The sequence below is a fragment of the Oryzias melastigma genome, linkage group LG9 (genome assembly GCF_002922805.2).
Source record: "Oryzias melastigma strain HK-1 linkage group LG9, ASM292280v2, whole genome shotgun sequence".
Taxonomy (NCBI): Eukaryota; Metazoa; Chordata; class Actinopteri; order Beloniformes; family Adrianichthyidae; genus Oryzias; species Oryzias melastigma.
Window position 1 is genome coordinate 3,260,348 of NC_050520.1, and position 16,713 is coordinate 3,277,060.

At 42.3% G+C, this 16,713-nt stretch overlaps 1 protein-coding gene and 1 long non-coding RNA gene across 2 annotated transcripts; one reads left to right on the forward strand and one right to left on the reverse strand.

Moving 5' to 3' along the window:
- Positions 1 to 4,711: 4,711 nt before the first annotated feature.
- LOC112148115 (serine/threonine-protein phosphatase with EF-hands 2) lies at positions 4,712 to 14,857 on the reverse strand. The gene is made up of 12 exons (XM_024274924.2): positions 14,647 to 14,857; positions 14,346 to 14,392; positions 14,013 to 14,179; positions 13,885 to 13,921; positions 12,616 to 12,765; positions 12,194 to 12,529; positions 9,633 to 9,818; positions 9,411 to 9,553; positions 8,210 to 8,316; positions 7,595 to 7,761; positions 7,285 to 7,372; positions 4,712 to 6,064 (listed from the first exon to the last, which is right to left on the reverse strand). The coding sequence occupies exons 1-12, from the start codon at positions 14,819 to 14,821 to the stop codon at positions 5,811 to 5,813; spliced, it is 1,857 nt and encodes a 618-aa protein (XP_024130692.2). The 5' UTR covers positions 14,822 to 14,857; the 3' UTR covers positions 4,712 to 5,810.
- Positions 14,858 to 14,900: 43 nt separating this feature from the next.
- On the forward strand, positions 14,901 to 16,711 carry LOC118599159. The gene is made up of 3 exons (XR_004948458.1): positions 14,901 to 15,034; positions 16,003 to 16,565; positions 16,637 to 16,711. It is a non-coding gene; the product is annotated as an uncharacterized LOC118599159 (long non-coding RNA).
- The last annotated feature ends 2 nt before the right edge of the window (positions 16,712 to 16,713 follow it).

Below are 16,713 nucleotides of genomic sequence, written 5' to 3' on the forward strand. Positions count from 1 at the left end.
TTTACGTAGTATTTAAATATATTCGAAACTTTTTATACTATATTTAATTTATTTTAACTCTATACAGTAAAGTATATTTAGTTGCTTTTTTTTTACTTTAAATAGTATATTACATTTTTTTTACTTCATGTATACGATTTAATTTCTTCTAGTTTTTTGTGAACGTTTTTGTTTCAATAAAATAATAGTTTAATTTGACCAATTTAACTTTTTTACACAGAATGTTTAAGACAAATTAATCTTAAAATGTTTTTTTTTAGTTTTACTCTGAGATGATTATGGTGTAGAATAAGAATAATGAATTGTTAAATTGAATATATTTGCTAAAACTATTCATTCAAACTTGTCTTCACCTGTCGATGGACTTAAAAACCTTCATGTTTTCTCAGTTGTTTCCTCTTATTGACTGCATATTTTTCCCGTTGCATTCTGGGATTTGCTCCTGTCTTGTCGTCTCACCTGGTTGGAAGTTTGATCATCGTTTCTGCTGCTGGATTCTTTTTTAATTCATATATTTGAAACATTTCTGTTTGTTTTCTCAGCTGAAAGTTAGAAAAATAGAACAAAGTGGATTTCTTTGGATCAGACTAAAGACGTTATTTTCTTTTTCCTGAGAAAAACTCTTTCAGGAAAACTAAATTTAGAAAAAAATCACTAAAGCCGGATCATGAACACCTTCAGGAGGTTTGTTTTAGAACTTCCAGACCTTGATGTGTTTTAATGGATGTTGAAGTGATAAGTTCTCCAAACAGCTTCAGCCTTGTGTTTGTTATGCGGACCGGGCCGGGTTTGAACAAGTCTGACGTCTGTAAAGCTCAAGGTAGCAGCACCAGAGTCTGAAGGTCCAAGGTCTCCATGTTCTACAGGTTCAAAGGTCTCCATGTTCTACAGGTTCCAAGGTCTCCATGCTCCAGATTTTACAGGTTTCAGGATCTAAAAGGGTCCAGAATCTGTAGGATCTCCAGGATCTCCAGGTTCTGCTGGCATCAGCTTTTCCGCTCTCTCTCCTCAGCGAGTCAATGATTGGCCGTCCTTTTTCCACTTCACTGATTCACTCAAAGCACCTGAAACGTCTGACAACGTTTTTCTCTTTTATGTTTAACGAAGAAAAAACCCCAAACACACAAATGTTCAAAGGTCACAGAAGTTCAGACTTTACAGACACTTTTTAGAGTTTTTAACGGAGAAGTTCAGCGTATGAACACGTTTGCTTCACACAATAAAAGATCCTTTCTGCCTCATTTGAGTTCCATCAAAGTATTTCATGTAAAGCTGATGAAGACAGAAGAGTCGATGGAGTTCTTCTCCAGAGTTTGTGTCGTTCATCAGGACCAAAACAACAAACTCTGTCCTGACAGGAAAACACGTCCAGACCTGCAGAAGTTCATCGGGCCTGTTCGGACCCACCTCCGGACCCACCTCCACCTCCACCTCCACCTCCACCGCCGAGCCTCAGAAAATCCCTGCAGTCGGGATGAACCGGACCAAAGCTGGAAAACGCTTCGGTTCTGGTTCTGTTTGTTTGTTCCTTTCTGGAAGAATCCCACAAAACAAGAACGTGATTCCACATCTTCATGGAGATGTGAGAAGAAAAAAAAATTCTTATTTTATTTCTGCCCCGAAGATGAAAGAAAAAGAAATACTCAAAACAAGTTTTACTTCATAAAAATGTGTTTAAAGTCCCACTGATCATTCTGGGACATAGTTTCTGCAGAGCGGCAGGAGCTCATCAGAAATTCTTCTGAGTTGTGTTAGTGAGGAGTAAGCCAGTTTCTGTTCCTGTTTCTAAAATAATAAACTTCATTATTTTCAGCTTCAAATGTTCTGTTTTTCAAAATGTCAATTTCAAATTTTTTTTCAGTTCCAAATCTTTTTTTCCCTTTTTCAGAAAATCTTTATCTTTTATTTTTGAATCTTTAAATTTCAAAATCGAAAAGAAAAAGATTTGAAAGTGAAAAAAAAATTGAAATTGACATTTTGAGTGAAAAAAAGAACATTTGGAGCAGATAACACTTAAGTTTATTTTAGAATAGCAAAAAGTTTCAGATATTTTTTATTTTTTTGGCCAAACACCAATATTTTTTTCAATTCGTTTTATTTGGATTTCAAATAATCTTGGCCTTATTGTAGCTCCGTAGATCTGCCCTTTGTTCTAATTCCAGCAGGCGAGGAAGTTTCAAAATAAAAGTTTAACTTTTAGCAAAAACAAAGATTTCTCCTGAATTAATGAGCGTGATTCTTGGTTCAGTTTAGCGTTTAGTAGGAAGGTAAACATTTCCACATTGAGATACGATATTTTAACCAAACATTTGAAGATTTTGACCATAATGTCATAAAATCTCTTAACAGTTAAACATATTTTTGGTGTTTTTTCATGGAAGTCCTTCAGCTCCGTCTGTCTGCTGAAGTTCAGATGGTCTTCATGTGCTGACATGACGGAGCACCGCCGCCCCCGCCATTCTAACACGCACATGTCATGACAGGAACACGTTTAGACCCACATGAGCGCCATGGCACACTTGAGCAATCAGACTTTAGTTTGTGATTCCAGAATAAAACAATCAGACGAGCAAACGTCTGCATGAACGCAGCTCCACTGCAGGCAGACGTCTGCGTGGTGGAGGACAGCGGCGGATCCTGATGGTCTGAAGCTTCAGAACCTCATTAAAAACAAATACTGAAATGGAGGAAAAACCATTTTGCTGTTAAAACTTCATTTGACCAGTTTTGTGTTTCAACCTGCAGAACTCGAGAAACCAGTTTCAAGTTTCATCTGAAATGTCAAAATTAATTTGAAAATTTGTATTTTGTTTGTTCATTTTAGGCACCACCAATTGCAGCTGCAAGAAAATACTAAAATAATAATTAAAAAGATGAAAATAATAATAATAAAAAAAAACTAAAAAATATATATTAAAAGTAAATAAAAGAAATGCAAAAACAACCAAATTCGAACCTGTGAGTTTTCTAGGATTAAAATATTTGATTTTTTTTTTAATTTTAAACTTTTATTTTGTATTTAGTAACAAAAACAGACATATTTTTTTTTTAATCATCAGAATTAAATGTTCTCCTGCAGTTCTTTATCTGGAGGTAAATCCAGGAGAGCTGGGAGTTTTGGACGTGAGTGGCAGCTAAAATCCAATTTCTCTAAATTCAATTTTTTTACCATTTTGGAAAATTAGCTTAAATTTCCTTTTCTGTGTGATTCTGTTGAAACAAACTGAGATGGTTCCAGACTTCAGAACAGTTTTTAAAATAAATAAATCCCAGCAGATGAAGTCCTCCAGTTTGATCTTTTAATGAAATCACAGGATGTTTCTCTGGTTCTTCTTTTGCTATCAGAACAGCACAAACAGAAGAAAGCTCTGAAGTATTTCAGACGTCTGACCGCCCAGAAGACGGACCAGAAACCTGCCACAGATAAAGAGGAGAAACTTATCAAGTTGGATTATTGCAGGTTGGAATCCAAACAGGCTTTTAACACAAACCAGACTCACGTGTTCTGCAGAAAGTCGCCCAAACGTGGATCTTGCGCCTCCTGCTGGTGACCTGGAAAACTCATCGCAGATGAACTGAGTGAAATCTGCAGCAGAAGAACTTTTACTGCATTAAATATCATTTAAATGTTTTAACAGACAGTCTGAACCTTTACTCCACCATCTGCAGCAGAACAAAAGAGGGAGGAGCTTGTTTTTTAATTGATAATGCGGTGACAAATTCAATGATGACTTATAGAAGGTTTGTTTATGTGAAGTTCACTTAAATCCAGTCACACGTTTTTAGAAACACAAACATTTCCCGGCCAGCAGCAACAAATGGTTTAAAAGTGGTAGAAAATGTGGGCGGAAACTGTCTGCAGGTTCTGTGGCGGTCCCACCGTTGTTTGCCCACATCGGCTCAAGTGGGTAGGCAAGCTACGCTAGCCAGCCGCCCAGTGGACGAGTATCAAGGTAGCGAGCTTCCTTGTTGCGAACTAGCAAGTTTCGCTGTAGCATACTAGCAGGCTTATCTGTAGCGAGCTAGCGTCCTTCTTTGTAGTGAGTTAGCGAGCTCCTCTGTATCGAGGTAGCGAGCTCCATTGTAGCAAGCTAGCAAGGTAGCGAGTTCTGCTGCAGCAAGCTCTGCTGTAGCAGGCTAGCAAGCTACGCTGTATTGAGCTAGCGACCTCCGTTGTATCAAGCTAGCAACATCCCCTGATCCGAGCTAGAAAGTTCCGCTGTAGTATGTTGGGTGACCTCAAGCAAGCTAGCCAGCTAGCGAGCTCCGCTGTATCAAGCTAGCAAGCGCCACTATAGAGAGCTCAGATCTCCACCGGGCGGCTAGCTAGCGTAGACAGCCTCCCCACTGAGTGTCAGCTTAAGCCGATGTGAGCAAACGCAGGTGGGACCCCCACAGAAACCGCAGACAAACCCATTTGGGGGCCACATTTTATGCCCACTCGGCCTTCTGTCTGGGATCATAAATAAGGCTTCACCAAAAACACTTTCTCAGAACTTTTGGACACAAATTCTCTTTTGTTTTGATGCCTCGATTGTAAGAAATTATAAAACTAATAACACGAAGCTTTAATACAGACAGACATCTAAAGCCTTCGTCTCAGCTGACCTTACAGAAGTCTCCAGGTGAAAAACCTTGCCCGGGTCACACAGGTGACCTGCAGGAAATATCAAGGTCGTGGATCGCTCAGTGAACACAGAGAAGACGTTCGTTTTCTTCGGCCAACAACTTTACTTGAATAAGCACAGACTAAACAACAGCAGCTTTTATGAAACTTTTAAGGTTTTTTAAAAAATCCAAATCTAAACTGAAAATATATAATTTATTGACTCACAAACTAAAAATAAAAGGAGTTCTTGATTTGAAACAGAACTTCTTCAGAACCTCTCGGCGGCGCCACAATCACCATCAGAGCGCTCCAAACTCAACTATGATCTGACAGCAAAGGCACCAAAAACTCTGGTTTCAGTAAATAAAAATCCTTTTCCATAATGTGTCCGGTTTGGTCGTTTTCTGGAAGAAAACGGACCGATCTGTGTGTGCGGTTCAGCTGACAGCTTTTCATGATCATGAAGCTTTTTTTTTAGAGGAACCTGAAGATTTTTAAAAAACTAAAAATATTTTTTGCTGTTAGTTTCTCCTAAATGGGAATGAGGATTTAGGGAATTGTTTTTTTCATCATTCTTTTGTAATGTAAATTCTATGTGGAGAAACAGTGACATTTAGTGGCCAAACAGAGGAACTACATCTGCTCTCAAACTGAAGGCTGAAAAAATGAACAAAAAATTGTTTTTTTTAAATAATTGAAACATTAAAATAAAATAAAAAAACACATTTGAGGTTTAAAAAATGACATTTTTTGTTAAACACTTCCTAATTCTACTTTCTTGTGATGATATAAATTGTTAGTTTTGTCTTAAAGTAAAAATAAGCATAAATTTATGTTGTTATACTGAAATACGTTGTTTTATTTTGTGCATTGCAGCCTCTGATGGAGTTCTGGTTACATTAAACAGTTATATACTAATTCTTGATATTTGATGATTAAAATACATTTGAGATCTTGAATTAAATATTTTGCAGATGTGAAAATTTCTGCAGGTTTTCATACATTTGTGGCATTTCTGGTGCAAAAACATCTTTTAAATCATGTCAGATGGTTTTCTCTCCTCTAAATAAAAAAGTCATTCAAGTGTTTTTCCTCCAGACTTCCTGTGTGGACAGACCCGTTCCCATAATCCTTTGTGATCCGTGCAGCGTCCTGCGCCTCCGTTTGCGTCACGATGACCGCGGCGCTCCCGCTCCTCCCCTCAGACGTTGGGATCTGCGTCCAGCTTGGTGAGGTCGGTGGCCGTGCCCATGAACATGCTCCGCCCCCTCTCCAGGCGGCTCTTCTTGTCCGTGAGCCGGAAGGCCTCCATGAACTCGTCGATGTCGATGCTGCCGTCGTGGTTGCTGTCGATGGTGACCGCCAGGTCGGAGATGGCATCATCCGTGATCTCCATCTTCAGGTAGACGCTCAGCAGCTTCCAGGTCTGCCGGAAGTCCTCCATGGAGATGAAGCCTGGAGGCGGAGCAAGAGGAAGAGGAGGGTTGACTGGAGCTGGTGGGGGATCAGTAGATCAGTGGGTTAATCCTCATCTGGACTCAGGAGGCAGCAGCCTCGTTCACACGCTGGAGGGGATTAGCGGCTGAGCTCAGGAGACGTCATCCTGACAGATTCCTGGCACGCTCGCGCCTCCTCTCAGCCATATGCTTCATTTAGCACCGGCACATCGATTTAATGCGGCTTCCTTCCACCCAAAGGGGAAGCAGGAAGAAGGCAGGACGGACCAAACACACAAACATCTAAAAAATCCATCAGTTTATCTTCAGAACAGTCCATGTTGCTGGAGCCTATCCCAGCTGCTGTTCACCAGTCTGTTACAGGGCCACACGCTCCAGGCTCCACCCATCCCAGGCTCCGCCCCCCAGGCCAAACAAAGAAGAGCTGCTGAAGTTTCAGTGAAACTGAGATAATTTCATGAAACTTCACAGAGTTCTCAGATGTCCTATGAACTTTTTTCTAGACAAAAAGAGACGCTGACCCGCCCATCCCAGGCTCCGCCCATCAAAGGCTCAACCCATCCTAGGCTCCACTCACCTGAGGCTCCGCCAAACCCGAGGTCCACCCACCCCGGGCGTTGCCCATCCACAGACCCCACCCACCCCAGGCTCTGTCCACCCCAGGCTCCACACATTCCCAGGCTCCGCCCTTTTCCGGAGCTCCACCCATCCCCACACTCTGTCCATCCCAGGCTCCGCCCACCCAGTTTAAAAAGAAAAAAACTTCAATAAATAGACAGAATGTAACCAACAAATCAAATATTGATGCTCAATTGGAAACAAATCAGAAGACTTTGAGGCTTCATGCAAAATATTTCAACATAAAAACATTTTTACAAAACAGAAGAATTCAAAACTCATGACTAGGACTGATCGCCCCCTCCCCTGCACGCACGTACGTGCACGCCCCGCACAACTCCCCCCCGTCCCGCTCTCTGCGCACTGGTCTACTGCATCTCAAGAATCCATGTCCTCAGAACAGTCAGTGTTGCTGGAGCCTATCCCATCTACTGTTCTCCAGTCTGTCACAGGGTCACACTCTCACATACAGACTAGAGTCTGGAGACACCAAACAACCTGGAAACCAGGAAAACCCAAACATGACGGAGGAGAGTGAGAGGACCCCGCTGGGATTCGAACCCTTCCTGCTGTGACACTGTTCACCTGCGGCCCTCTTACCTGAGTTATCGGTGTCCACGATCCTGAAGATGGTCTCCAGCGTGGAGCGATGGCGGTACAGCATTTCCAGCAGAGTCTGTTCAATGTGCTGCGAGACGGAAAAATATGATTCATAATTTTATATGTGATGTTTGATGTCTAAATGTTCAATTTGATTAAAAACATTTTCAAAATTAAAGTGAATTTTGTATTTTTACTGTCATTCTTCAGATATTCTCAAAGTTTTGGATTCTCCTCCAAACCTGACATTTACTTTGATCACTTAAGAGAACATCTGATCAGAACACGCGGCGTCCGGATCCGATCTTACGTCTGCGTTTGCGCCCTTGATGGCGAGCTCGTCGAACCAGGCGTTGTAGTCGATCATGCCTTCGCTGCCCTTGCAGGTGACCAGCTGGCAGCGGAGCATCCTCCAGGGCAGGTTGAGGTGCATGACGCTCTCCACGGCGGACGCCCAGTCGCTGAGGGACACCAGCCCTGCAGAACCGGACCGAGACCACGCTGAACTGTGAGTGTTCCACTGAAGAACAAAAGCTTCAGTCTGAGCTCAGAATTCTCTATAGAGGGAGATGTTCTTTCCTTCTGCTGCCCCAAAACCAAACAAAGAGCTGCTGACGTTTCAGGGAAACGGAGACGCTTTCATGAAACTTCAGAGTTCTCAGATGTCCTGAGAAAGTTCTGCCAGAGAAAAAGAGAGGCTCCACCCACCCCCAGGCCCCACCCATTTCCAGGCTCCACATATCACGAATCCCGCCCACCCATTAGCTCCGCCCATTCCCTAGCTCCACCTACCACAGGCCCCATCCATCCCAGGCTCCACCTACACCAATTATTGCCCATCTCCAAGCTCCGCCCACCCTTAGGCTGCACTCATCTCCAGGCTCCACCCACCCTTAGGCTACACTCATCCCCAGGCTCCACCCACCTGCGTTCTCAGTGTCGAACTTCCTGAAGGCATAGAGGAGGTCGGACTTGTGTGCAAACAGCTGCTCCCGCAGGACTTTGAGGGCCGAGCGCTCCGTGCGTCCGATGCTGCCGGAGACAGGAACAGTTTTATGATATTTTGTTTGGTTTTGTCCTTCATAGCGTTTATTCTCTGTGACTGGATTTGTTTTTTTTTAAATTCAATGTGATGAGCGGTGAAAAGTTGAGAGCTGTTATGTGTGTGTGGATTTATGAGTGGTCGCCATAAAAATGAGGATTCAGCCCATCGACTGTATCTGAGAACTGGAGTGAGTGTGACGGGATCCATAGAGAGTTTACTGTCAGCTCCAGTCAAATAAAATCAATTCAATCGGCATATGTTTACACAAATATGGAGCTAAATTAGGGCCAATATTATTTGAAACCCAAAAGAAATATAAAAAGAAATGTTGGTGTTTTTTGGTCCTTCGTGTTAGCCCCGCCCCAATGCACCACAACGGGGCCAAAAGTTTTGAAACTAAAATTTCAGATTTGAACCTGAAAAAAAGACTTGAAGGTGGAAAAAAAAGATTCGAAATTAAAATTTTGAGTTTTAAAACCTAAAAACAGAACATTTGAAGCTCAAAATAATGAAGTCTATTTTAGAATAGCAAAAAGTTTAGAACATTTTACATTATTTTTTGGCCAAACACATAAGTTTTTTTTGGGGGGGGGGGTTTCAAATAATATTGGCCCCAAATGAGCTCCATACACAGATGCCGACATGTTGGAGCCAGACGTCGTCAGGAAGAAGGGATTGGTCCAAGTTATTCTGACTCCAAGTTTCTATGGCAACCACTCTCACCAATCTGTAAAACATTACGAACGGTAAGGGGGCCAATAGGCTCCACCTACTTTTATTGAGGCATCTGATTGGTCAGTTTATAACTTCAATAACTTGAACAACAGAAAATATTTTTGAAAAAATTAGGATTCCAACAGTCAGCGGTTAGGAGCTCTTGCAGTGAAACCGTGAAGATTGAGTTTGATTTTGTTGAATTTTCGTTTACTGTTTTTCCAAAACCAAATTCTTCAATTCTGTGTCCCCGTTGGTGGGTTTGGGGCGACCCTCACTCAGAACGGGGGGGTTGACCTGACGGGGTTGTTGGAGGATGGAGTTACAGAAATCTGTTTCAGGTGAAGGTTGTGGCTCCGCCCCCTACCTCTGCTTGGCGGTGAGCTCTCTGGTCATGCTGCTGGCCTGGTACTGAATCACATAAGGCTCCAGGTCTGGACCCAGCTTCACGTAGGCCCCCCTGTTGCTCCCCACGTCGTAGTAGTTGGAGGCAGAGAACAGAGTGAGGACCTGATGGGAGACGAGAAAACAGCGATGTAGCCAGCGGAATGAAGCCCCTCCCCCTGGACCCGCCGTGGCGGTCGCCGACCTTCCGGTTGTGGCAGAACTCGTAGCCCTCCTGCTTGCACTCGTGGGAGCGGATGAGGAGCTGCAGGTTGTGTTTGTTTAGGAAGTCCTCGGTGATGTCGGGCCCCCAGTAGCAGCCCCCGCCCCGCACCTCGTTGGGTTTGCAGCCGTTCTGGATCATGGGGTCGCTCCACAGCAGATCCAGGATCTGGAGTCAGACCAGAAGACAAGATGAGTGATCTCCTTTATAATGTATAAATAAAACTACATTGTAAGTTCTGTATTTTTCTGATTATAAGTAGCAAAAAAATGCAGAATATGTAAGAAAAATCACATAAAAACCACACAAACTATGAAAAACCACACGACTTTTACTCTGAAAAATATCCATCCATCTTATTCCTCTCATCCAGACCAGGTCATGGAGGCAGCAGTCTCAGCAAAGATGCCCAGACTTCCCTCTCCTCTGTCACTTCCTCCAGCTCCTCTGGGGTGACCCCGAGGCGTTCCCAGGCCAGCCAAAAGACATAGTCTCTCCAGCGTGTCCTGGGTCTTCCCCGGGGCCTCCGTCCAGTGGGAAATGCCCAGAACACCACTCCAGGGAGGAGAACCTCTTTCCAAGGGTAACCGAGCTCCTCACCCTATCTCTAAGGGAGCGTCCATAAAGACTATGAACAGAACCGGTGATAAAGGACAGCCCTGCTGGAGTCAAGGTGGGATTCAGCGTCTTGCCCAAAGACTCTTCAAAGCAAGGACAGCCATGGCAGGAATCGAACCAGCAATCCTTTGATCTGAGGTAGACCACTTCACATCTGCACCAACCGCATGTGTGTGTGTCATGTATGAGTGTTGGTGTGCATGTATGTTTCTGTGTTGTGTCTTTGTCATGAGTGTATCTGAGTGTGATTATCTATGTTTGAGTGTTAGTCTGTATCGTGTCTGTGCTATCAAAAAAATCAATTCATAAAGAAAAATTTGTATTTATGTTTTGTGCACAAGTTTGCAGAAAAAATATGAACACAACATTTAGTCTCTTTAGAATACGACTTTTCTTTGTCTTGAATCCAAATTCCTTTCTGTCATAAATCCGATCATTCTGGAAACTCCTGGTTTCCCATTTCGGACACAGAAAAACATACAGGAAATTCGGCAACGACAAATTTCCTCCTATTTAATCTTCATCGGCCAGAGATCTTCCTCATCGTGTGACGTGAAGGGCGTTGTTGTGGCGCTCCACTGATGGCGTTCTCCAAAAGCGGCTTGGAGACGGTGAAGAGATTAAGGCCACGAGTGATTACAGCAGGCAGAGGAGGTTCAGACCGTGACTGGAGCAGGTCAAAGCTCAAACGTCTGACTGAGACGTCATGAACGCCGTGACACATGGAAACATCTCAGGACTCAACGGGATTGACATGTTTACATGCTGGACTCAGCCGGAGCTTCAGTGTTTTCCAACGTCATCAATGAGTCCAGCCTTTAAAGATCAAACCGTTTTCTGTCTAGGATTCAGGAAAAATGTATTTCTAAAAGCCAAACTACCACACTTCATATTTTTTCAGAAGAGAAAACTACAATCCAATACAGATAAATGTTATCGCTCATGAAGCTACGATTCCTACAAAAACATCACTTCATTTTGTGTTATTGTTTTTTTGATAATTATTTTACATTCATAATTGCTTCATTTTTGTACCAAATCCTGTGATTTCACAGCTGTCTGAACTTCTGAACTTCTCACAGAACATTTCTCGATGACGTCCTCCTTTTCCGAGTTTGTTAGTTCTTGTTTCTTCTCACATCTGGCTTCTCGCTCCGCTCCCTGAAAGCGTTCCCTCCCACACTGAGATCTGAACGTCTCACCTGTCTCCACCCCTCTTTGGTGTTCAGGAGGGTTGAGGGCATTCTGGATATTTTATAATTTATTTTTTAAATGTTTTACGTAAATAAAATGCTTTGGATTACTGCTGTATGAAAAGTGCTCTGATTAGAATTTTTACTGATTTTATTTGATTTTTACTGATTTAATGTGATCTGATTTAAGTTTCTTCTGGTTTGATTTTTACTGATTTTATTTTATCTGATTTATATTATCTGATCTTTTTTTGATTTGATTTTATTTGATCTGATTTGATTTTTTCCTGATTTGATTTGATTTTCTTCTGATTTCATTTTTGCTGATTTCACATTTGATTTTTATTGATTTGGTTTCTTTTTTCTGATTTGTTTTTACTGACTTTATATGGTTTAATTTTTCTGGTTTTTATTCTTTTTATTGATTGTATATGATCTGATTTCATTTTTTCTGATTTCATTTTTACTGATTTGATTTCATTTTTTCTGATTTCATTTTTACTGATTTGATTTCATTTTTTCTGATTTCATTTTTACTGATTTGGTTTTTCTGATTTTATTTTATTTTTACTGATTTTATATAGATCTGATTTGATTTCATCGATTTAGTTTTTACTGATTTTGTTTTTTTTTATTAGATTTTTCTTATTTGATTTGTTTTTTACTGATTTTACATGATTTGATTTTTCTGATTTGGTTTTCACTGGTCTGATTTCATCTGGTTGGTCTCACCTGTCTCCACTCCTCCTTGGAGTTGTCGCTGCTGACCGAGTCTGTAGAAACGGTGAGAGTTTCTTTGTCTGGTTTGCCGATGTCCGACAGGAACACCGACTGTTTCCTCCTGATCTCCAGCTCGTTCTCCATGTTCATTTTGATGCGTCCGGAAAAGTCCTGCAGCGAGCGGTTCTGGAAACAGCTCCGGGTCCCCAGAGATTTGGAATAAGTGAGCGAAGCCCGGCGCTGGAAGACCCTGCTGGTGCCCCAGCCCTCGTCCTCGATGTCCATGTCGATGGAGATCCCGGACAGGCTCTGGTTCCTCTTCTTTGGAGGCCTCAGGGCGGAGACGTACTGAAACATTAGTGAAGGTCAGACGTCAAGGTCAGACGTGAAGGTCAGAGCTCCAGAGCTGGTCTGCATGTCGGCGTTCTTCTTACAATGTGCCGGTCCAGTTTGGCCAGGACGGCGAGGTCAGTGGTGTCGGAGATGCCTCCATGGAGGACCAGCACCTTTTGGTCGATCACCGTTGCCAACGGCAACCAGCTGAAGATCTTCTGCAGCAGTTTGAGGATCCGTTTTCCGTGAACCTGAAGGAAAACCAAAGTTTGAATGACTTCAGAGCTCAGCTGCAGGCGTGATGAGGACCAGCAGGCGGGAAAACATTCCATCCTTTTGAAAATCGCTGCATTCACAACTGATTTGACAGTTTCTTTAATTGTCTTTTACTATCTATCTAATGTGATTTTACAGTATGAGGTCATCTGATCGAACCTCTTCATTCTTCCTTAAGTTAGTTCAAAACTGATTATGTTTAATAATGTTTGCTTTTTACTGATTTGATTTTTACTGATTTTATTTGATCTGATCTGGTTTGATTTGATCTGATTTAATTTTTACTGATTTGATTCTTACAGATTTTCTATTATCTAATTTGATTTGACCTGATTTCTGTCTTCTGCGGCTCTAGATTCTCCTGCAGGTTCCCGCCCGTTCTCCTGTGGTTCTTCATGGAACAGCCAGAGCTGCCTGCTCTGTTTGAGCCGTTCTTTAGTGTCTCCGTTTGAGTCCTCAGTGCTGAAGTGTTTGTTAGATTCACTTTACTTTAGTCTAACATTACCCTGGTGACACTGCAGTTTATTTGCTTCTTTTGGACTTTCATTTTTGATGTCTTTTCCACCTTCAGTGGAGCTTTTTTTAAAAACAAAATTATGATTTTTTTCCCCCTAAAACCTTTCCTGGTCTTTTCAGCTTCTGGACCATCCTAGGATACTGTGACGAAATGGGATGCAGAGGATGATGATAAATAAATGGGGAAAAACAAAATTAATAAATAAAACTAAAAAAAGGAAATTAATAAATAAAATTACATAATTGTGCTCGTTTTCCATCAAAATGTTCATCTTATTTGCTCATTTCTTCAACTTTTGGCTGGAAAAAAACAAAATTTTTTAGATAAATCTAATAACTTCTTGTTTTTTGTTCAGTTTTCAGCATATTAAAGTGTTCAGTCTGACTCATGGAGGAAGTGAAACTTTCAGGAGTGGCTCCTGCGACCCGTCAGGAGTCAGATGCCCTGCAGAGATCTCCATAGTGACCTCAAATCCGGGCAGAAGGTCTGAGCAGCATTGTGTGGGCTGCATCAACCTTCCCTGATCACATCATTGATCATCTGTGATGAAGCAGCAGCTGTGTGAGCGTGAACGTACCCGGTATTTGGTCAAAACCTCCTTGGTGAAGCCGTATCTGAAAGAGCAGAGAAGCACAACAGAGAAGACTGAATCCCACCGGAGGAGTTTGAGGGTTGATGATGACAGCAGGTGGCGCTGGTTTTCACCTCAGGTTGATGATGTGGTCCTCGTGGTTCCCTCTGTTGAGGTAGACGTCACAGGGATAAATGAGGAGGAAGGAGAAGAGGATGAGGAGGATCTCGATGGAGTCTTTTCCTCGATCCACAAAGTCTCCGTTAAACACGTAAGGCTTTTCCAGGGAGGGCATCCCGTTCTGGGCAACAAAAAAGACACTTAGCATCTATTTTTAATTAAAATAGTTACATTTTTCCCTGCTGGGTTACAACTTTTGGTGTGTTTTTTTTAATAAAAACCCAATTTCTGCATAAAAAACAAATATGCTATTAATAAAAGAAAATAATAAACCAGAAAGATCCAACCTTGTAGAAAATCAGCAGGAGGTCCTCCAACTGTCCATGCAAGTCTCCTGTAAAGAAAACGTCAATAAATATTCAAATACTTTAGACAATTTTTACTTTTTAAATTTTATTTTATAGGTTGGCTTTTTCTTCTTAACCTAAAAGTACTTCCTGTCTATATTTAAAAATATTTTTTCTACTTTTGCACAGAAGAAACGTTTTTTCCAGTTTTTAAGTTTTAATGCAACTTTACTAAAAAAAGAAAAGATGTTTTCCTGAACTTTATTTTGAAAGTCAGAGGAAGTGGCGCCGGCCGTCTCACCGCAGATGGTGATCTCCTTGCTGTGGCAGGTGGAGATGCGGTTGATGTTGGGCAGCATGCGCAGCAGCTTCCAGGTCTCCAGGAGCAGCTGCAGGACGTAGCGCGAGTGCAGCTGCTGCTGAGACAGAGACTGGTTAGGAGGAGGGGTCGGGAGGCGGAGCCTCTCTGCAGTCATGTGACCTGCAGCTCATTTTCAGAGAGCACGCAGAAAGAGATGTTTGTCCCGCTCTTTCCTGTTCCAGTTTGTTACATCCTGCTGCTACTGCTGGACCTTTTTCCACCCAGTCCTTCTGCTCACCTGGTGGGTGTGGCCAATGTGCCTTAATTGGCACCTGTTGGCTATTTAAGACAGAGGAGGGAGCAAAGCGGCAGGCTGAGGAGCTGCAGGGTGGGTTTGTTTCATTCTCTTTTCTCCTCTTTGTCCTCAGCAGTCTTGCACTGCTGGGTTTTGTTATTTTAGTTTAAGTTTGGATCTTGGTGGTCTTAGTTTGTGGACTTTGTTTGTTTTCTTTGGGTAGCTTTGGTTAGAGGGAACTGCTGACTCCGCCGGTCAACATGGCTGGGTCAGCAGTCTCCATGACTTATTTTATGTTTGGTTCCAATTCCATTTGGTTTGTCTTTTTGTTCGAGCCAACACACTAATTGTTTTTCAGGACAGTTTCTTTGTTTCCCTTATTTAATAAGCTGTGTTCCTCTTTCTTCACTGGTCTCCCATTTTTGTTTTGGTCCCATCTTTGCATTTTCTCTCTAGACTTGTGCCAGGTCTTCCCATATAGCATTACCTGTGATAGTGTGAATGCTGTAAGATGAATTTGGCCGCTGAAGATGCTAGTGCTGATGGCTGAAGATGCTGAAGCTAAAAGCTTAAATCGCTGAAGCTAACAGCTGAAATTGCTGAAGCTGATAGATGAAAATGCTTAAGCTGAAAGCTGAAATCTCTGGAGCTAATAGCTGAAAATTGTTGAAGCTAATAGCTGAAATCACTGAAGCGAAGTTGAAATTGCTGAAGTCGCTGAAGCTAATAGCTAAAACCACTGAAGGTAATAGCTGAAAACACTGATAGCTGAAAATGCTGAAGCTAATAGTTGAAAATGCTGAAGCTGATAGCCAGCTAAAATATGGTTAAATTAAAAACTGAAAAAGCCTAAGAGCTAAAACAGCTAGCATGTAACTGAAATATTAGCTAAATTCCAAAAAAATCCAAAAATCTATCAGAATTCCATTCTAACATTCAACTTTACTACACTCTGACTCCATATAATATAAAGTCACGACTAATCGAATATTAAATTAGTTGACTAATCGTGGCAGCCCCACTTTTCATGTTCTCTGTTTCTTGCCTTTTTGTTCCTGAAGGCGTCCAGCAGACCGACGGCCTGCTCCACCGTCAGAGGAAAGGTCAGGTGAGGCCCTGAGTAGACCTCTGGAACCTCGATGTTCTTGTAGCAGAAGTACCGCTCCCACTCGGCGTCACGACAGATGTCGTTCTCTCTGAAGATGTGTGAGATCAAATTCCCTGGAAATGAAGCACAATTCTCCCTGAAACATCAGTTTCAGCCGCACACACACACCGTCTGGAGCCTCACTTTCACTGCTGGATGGCGTGAAGTTGTCCATCAGGTATCCGAGGAAGTTATACAGCTGCAAAAGGAGACGAGCAGAGGTGAAGGCGGAGCTTCTGCAGCATCAGAACAGACGGACTCTCGACCCACCTTGATCTGGGCCTGCTCTCCGGAGTACTCGATGGACTGGAAGATGTTCCAGGTGTAGCGGCGCCTCATCTCTGTGCGAGCCACGTACTGCCGGTACCATCGCTGGATCAGGACGGCAGCTCTGATGGCTGAGGAGCAACGGGAAAGATCTAAGTTTGAGATGGTTGTTCTTCCTCTGAGGAGCTTACAGGGAAAATACCATAGAAAGTAAGACTTTGAGAGTACATTTCAGTGAAAATAACCCAGTTTTTTTTAAGGTTTGAATTTTTTTCCATCAGATGTTCTTCACCATGCTGGATTATTCCACCTCATCCACACTGGTTTGGTTTAAAGTGAATAAAACTATAATTCTGCA

Bases quoted from the DNA above. Each gene is read 5' to 3' on its own strand.
- LOC112148115 (XM_024274924.2), bottom strand. From the start codon at position 14,821: ATGACTGCAGAGAGGCTCCGCCTCCCGACCCCTCCTCCTAACCAGTCT. The intron at 14,393-14,646 runs GTGAGACGGCCG...TTTTCTTTACAG, and splicing joins CAAGGAGATCACCATCTGCG to GAGACTTGCATGGACAGTTG. The intron at 8,317-9,410 runs GTAGGGGGCGGA...TGTCTCCGGCAG, and splicing joins GAGCTCACCGCCAAGCAGAG to CATCGGACGCACGGAGCGCT.